Source organism: Hyposmocoma kahamanoa, unplaced genomic scaffold (assembly GCF_003589595.1).
Source record: "Hyposmocoma kahamanoa isolate Upper Pololo Valley unplaced genomic scaffold, ASM358959v1 138, whole genome shotgun sequence".
Classification (NCBI taxonomy): Eukaryota; Metazoa; Arthropoda; class Insecta; order Lepidoptera; family Cosmopterigidae; genus Hyposmocoma; species Hyposmocoma kahamanoa.
The window spans coordinates 7,112,626-7,118,247 of record NW_020653492.1 but is presented as its reverse complement, the minus strand read 5'-3'; the positions used below and the strand labels follow the sequence as shown (position 1 = coordinate 7,118,247).

Sequence of the window (5,622 nt, the reverse complement as noted above, 5' to 3'; positions counted from 1 at the left end):
ATAAATAAATAAATAAATAAATAAATAAATAAATAAATAAATAAATATATAACACACACACTCAACATAGCCCCGCACTAGGGAAACCCTGTGTCGCGGGTGCCATGGACAAACACATAGACAACCACAAATTACACCCAAACTCACGAGAGAAATAAATGTAAGGCATACAAACATTTCTCCCGGCCCGGGAATCGAACCTGGGACCTCTGCGTGGCAGTCCGGCATGGTAACCGTTCGGCCACGGAGGCAGTTAATATATATGTTTCATGTAATACATTTATAAGTTTGTGTAAATATATTAGACGAATTTTGATTGTGGACTACTGGGTTTGTGTTATGTTCAGACGGACAAATAAACATAAAATCGATGCGGAAGAAACGAAGTTTCATTTGGGAACGTTTTAACCAGAATGTCATGTATTAATTACTTAGTATAAAAAATAATGCGATGGGAATTCACTCAGCCCGCGTCAACCAAATTCCAGGTCCTCCTGTGCAGAGTTCGCAAACATCCGCCTCCAAAGAATCAACATGGGCTAAGTTCGAGGATTGTAAGTGCTGAAGTTTGTCTTCTCTGTCTATTTAAAAGCGTTAAATCGCACCAACACGAGATTAACTAAAATACCTATTAAATTTGTATTGAATTTATATTCAATCAATAAAATATATATAAATCAAAATCAAAGTTAATAAATAAAATCAAATTGTTGTGACATTACTCCACGAGTTTCTTATAATTATTAATACATAGATCGAACACTTAGAAATAATTCCTTTGATCCTGCCGGATTAAAACCGACGTCTTTTAGCTAACCGTGCCCGACGCTATGCCAACTAAGGCACGGAACGAACCAGCGGACCTCACGAAATTTTCTATGTGCTTGTTGATGGTTTTCAACGACTTTTTAGCCGTAGCGCCATCTACGAGAAATCTATGAAAGTGTTCGATCTTTGTATTAATAATTACTGTTGCTGTGCATAGCCGTCATAAGAATACTTCTATTTTTATTTTTTTTTACTTTATTTATTACTACCTTTGTTTGTTTTTTCCTTTTTTTTTGTTCCCCGGGAGGATGTTCGGGACTCCGTTTTAAATAGTTTGAACCAGTGCCACTTTTATTTTTTATCCTTCTTTTTTGTTTCTTAGTATAGTTTTTTTTTCGTTTCTTTGAGAGAGCAGATAATTTTCCTTATTGAAAATAAATACATGGCTATTTAAGCAACCAAGCCCTTTTCAAATGATTTAAATACAGCCCAATCACTTGTTCCCTGAACGTTATAACTTGGTCCTTTTCAAGGCGAGAGTGAATAGGCCTTATTTAGGTGTGGATGCTCCATCGTCGACCTCATCGTCACTTTCCATCAGGTGAGATGGAGGTCAAGTGCACACTTACATTTGAATAAAAAATCGTCCGGACTAGGACAAACCATTTCCGCTACCTTTGCAAAGGCTACCAAATGCTTAGTATCCTGAGGCTTTCCTTCTGCGCCGGCAATTATACAGGGGAGTACAGTACTCGGTAGCGGAAAAAACCAAAGGTCTTAAGGCGCGTTACCACGACCCTTAAAAAAATAATTTTATGTACCATTTTTTGTCTCAAAATTTAAATTTTATAACGTATTTTTTTTATTATAATTATTTCAATTTTCGGATTTCTTTGTTTGATTTTCTACCCTCACAGGGACAATAAAACACGGAATCGAACCCGGTACAAAATTTGTCAGAAAATTCAAGAAAAAACTGTCATAACGTTGGAAACTCACGTGATCCTCCACGTAAAGTGTAAACGAGACTTAAGAAGACCTAATTTGTGCTTCGTTCAAAAGAAAATGCTAACAACGCGATAAACTTTAAACTTTTTTTGAAGTATTAAAAACTGTGTTATAAACGTTCTACAATATCTGAGACATTGTGATCTGCATTTTATACGTTTTTTATGACATCACGAGCCAGTTGGCGTGTTTGCAACGGTGTTGGACTCTAGTAGTTGGGCCCCAGACTCGTGTCTGCGCTAACATCAACTTAGCGAAACTTTGTTTTCTTTTCGTTTGTCTTACGATTATTGGGATCATCAACTGCAAGAGCTGTTAAAGATACCACCAGTACAGCTCACTACTGCATTTACTAGTACCTGAATTCCCCCACAGATGGCGCCTAAGGTAACATGTGCTGGCTGTCTAAGCACAATTACGAGTCATGAATACTTTAAATGTTGCTCGTGTAATAAGGCATATGATCTTGCCTGTGCTTGTATTACCACACAAAAATTTAATACGATGACAAGGGATCAGAGAGGTAAGTGGCTCTGTCAAGAGTGCAAGAGTAAGAAGCCAAAAACGAGTAATGTGAATACGCCGGTGCGCTCTTTGAGGGAGTACGACGATGATGCTACGGCTGCTGCTGCCATTGAGTCTGAAAAAAATACTATACCAGACAACATTACCGTGCGAAGGCCAGGTCGCAGTACGGGTGATATTGGGCGTGATGAATTGGTTGAAGCAATATCTGAACGTGTTCTCGACTCTATCCGGTTAGAACTGCCATCCATCTTTTCGCGTGTATTGAGCAAAGAGCTTTCCACCATCAAGACTGATGTTCAGGAGCTTCGTAAGTCAGTGGAGTTCATCAGCGGAGCACATGATGACCTAAAACTCTCCATTGATACATTGATCAAGGATAATGCTCATCTAAAAGGCGCAAACCAGCTATTGCAAACCACGGTTCACGATCTGGAAGGAAGATTAAATAGCCTGGAACAGCACTTAAGAGAGAATAATTTAGAATTGCATGGTGTCCCTGAATTTCGTTCGGAGAATTTGTCTACCGTATTGCATCAATGTGCGCAATTTACTGGGCACAAATTAAATGATGGAGACGTAGTTAGCTGTGTGAGAGTTGCAAAACTTAATAAGGACAGCAAACTGCCTAAGACTATTGTGGCTAAATTTAAGAGTGTCCGGAGTCGTGACGAATTCTATTCAGCTGTGTACCGCTACAACAAAGCCAACCCTAATGACAAACTGAATACGAATCATTTGGGCGTAGCGGGTGAGAAAAAGCCTATTTATGTCTGTGAGCACTTGTCCCCATTCTATAAGACCCTTCATGCAGCTGCGAGGAAAAAAGCAAAGGAGACTGGGTACAAGTTCGTATGGGTACGCAATGGACGCATTTTCGTTAGAAAGGACCCCAACTCTTCGTACATCCACATCAAGAACCAGGAAAGTCTTGCACTTATTCGTTAAGGTGGGATTGTTTAAAGTTTTTACGCATTGTACCAGGTTCATTGAATTGTAATTAATGAAATGGCTATCTCTGTCTATTACCAAAATGTGCGAGGATTAAAAACCAAAACGAATGATAATTACAATTCATTTCTATTTAGTAATTTTGATATAGTGTGTATGGCGGAAACGTGGCTAAATAATAGTATTATTTCTTCGGAGCTGTTTGATGACAGATACTGTGTGGTGCGCAGAGACAGATGTAATAGATTTTTTAAACGCTTCAATAAACAGGATGGAGGGGGGATATTGATGGCGATCTCTAAAAATCTTAATTTTATCAATAGGACAGATTGGCAGTCTGATCTGGTGGAGGATTTATGGATACAAATAACGAATAGTAAAAAAGAATTAACTATTAATATATGCATTGTTTATTTACCGGATTATTTACCTATAGAACTTTATCAAGATTTTGTAACTAATTGTAAACGAATACTACATTCCTATCCATACGATAAAACAATTATTCTTGGTGATTTCAATTTGGGGGAGGTTGTGTGGTCTAATGATAAGAGTCACATAATAAAGCATAATTGCGACAAATCGAAAGCCCTTTCCGACTTATTTCAGTTTGTAGACGTGACACAACTTAACACTATATTAAATCATAACCAAAGACTTCTTGACTTAGCAATCACAAATAGCCCGGAACTCTTCTCACTTATCAGCACCCCAGCCCTAAGCCGTCTGGATGCACATCATCCTTCCTTTGAGGTAACATTCGTTGTTCAGGCATCTTTATTAGACATTAACAGATCAGTATGTAACAGACTTTGCTTCTATAAAACTGACATAGAAGGTTGTATGAGTGAATTAGCGATGGTTGACTGGGATCATTTGGCATCTATTCATAACTGTGACGACTTTCTGCACGCGTTCTATAATATTGTGCATGAGACTATTGAAAAATACACACCTAGGATCAGGACTAAAACAACAAGATATCCGGTTTGGTTTTCAAGGGGTTTGATTGTGTTAATTAAAAACAAGCAAAAGTACCACAATCGCTTCAAGCGGTACGGCAACCCCCGCGATTACGATACATTTTCAATGTTAAGGTTGAGGGTAAAAGCCGTACTGGAGCAATGTCTAAGAGTCTACATTGAGCGTATTGAGAGTGATCTGTCTGTGAACATCAAGGCGTTCTGGCGTTACACTAGAGGTAAGAGAGTAACTAACAGCTACCCCAAGCTGATGCGATACAATGATCGTAGAGCAGAGAATGGTAGTGACATTGTAAATCTTTTTGCCGATTACTTCTCGTCTGTGTATGGGGCCCAAAATAATGTCACATATACCCCTGAATTTCCACACTGTAACTTGTCAACATTCAACATTACTCTATCTTCTGATATTGTCCTGAAACAGCTCAAGCATGTCGATTTGTCTAAGGGTCCCGGTCCTGATGGTATTCCACCAGTTTTTATTTGTCTCTGCGCTTCAGTTCTTGTCAAACCGCTAACAATCATCTATAATATGTCCTTGTCGAGTGGTGTGTTTCCCTCATTGTGGAAGATTGCAAAGATTACACCGGTTCATAAGTCTGGCGACAGAGCCGATGTTACTAATTACAGGCCCATTTGTATATTGAGTTGGTTTGCTAAAATATTTGAAAGTCTAGTGTACACTCACCTCTATAGCCACTTCAAGCATTTACTAAGTCCAAATCAGCACGGATTCATTTCTGGTCGCTCGACATGTTCAAATTTACTTTCTTACGTAACTTACCTTTGTGACGCATTTAATGATAAGTGCCAGGTTGACGCTATTTACTTAGATTTCTCTAAAGCTTTTGACCGTGTCAATCATATGGTACTACTGTCAAAGTTGGATCATCTTGGTTTTCACGGAAGTCTCCATCGCTGGATCTCATCGTACCTTATGAATCGCTCTCAACTAGTAGCCCTCAGTGGATTTGAGTCTGTTCCGTTTCTTGCACTGTCTGGTGTGCCTCAAGGATCAAATCTCGGCCCTCTATTATTCTTAACTTTCGTTAATGATCTTTTGGGTTTGATTCGATGTGAATGTTTGGCATACGCAGACGACGTTAAGATTTTTCACCGTATTTACGATATGAATGATTGTTTGACTCTGCAGTCCAATCTTGACACAATTGAAAATTGGTGTAATCATAACTACATGGCCCTTAATGCGAAGAAATGCCAAGTTATCACTTTCACCAAAAACAAGAAGCCATTAAATTATGCTTACGGTGTTGGCGGTGGTGTGTTGGATCGTGTGAACGTTGTGCGCGACTTGGGCGTCATGTTTGATTCGGTTCTTTCTTTTAGACCCCATTACGACCATATATGTAATAATGCAAATCGTTTA

At 38.8% G+C, this 5,622-nt stretch overlaps 1 protein-coding gene across 1 annotated transcript; it reads left to right on the top strand.

Moving 5' to 3' along the window:
- Positions 1–2,280: 2,280 nt before the first annotated feature.
- Positions 2,281–3,249, top strand: LOC113240415. The gene has a single exon (XM_026477705.1). It carries the CDS (start codon positions 2,281–2,283, stop codon positions 3,247–3,249), a length of 969 nt encoding a protein of 322 aa, XP_026333490.1.
- The last annotated feature ends 2,373 nt before the right edge of the window (positions 3,250–5,622 follow it).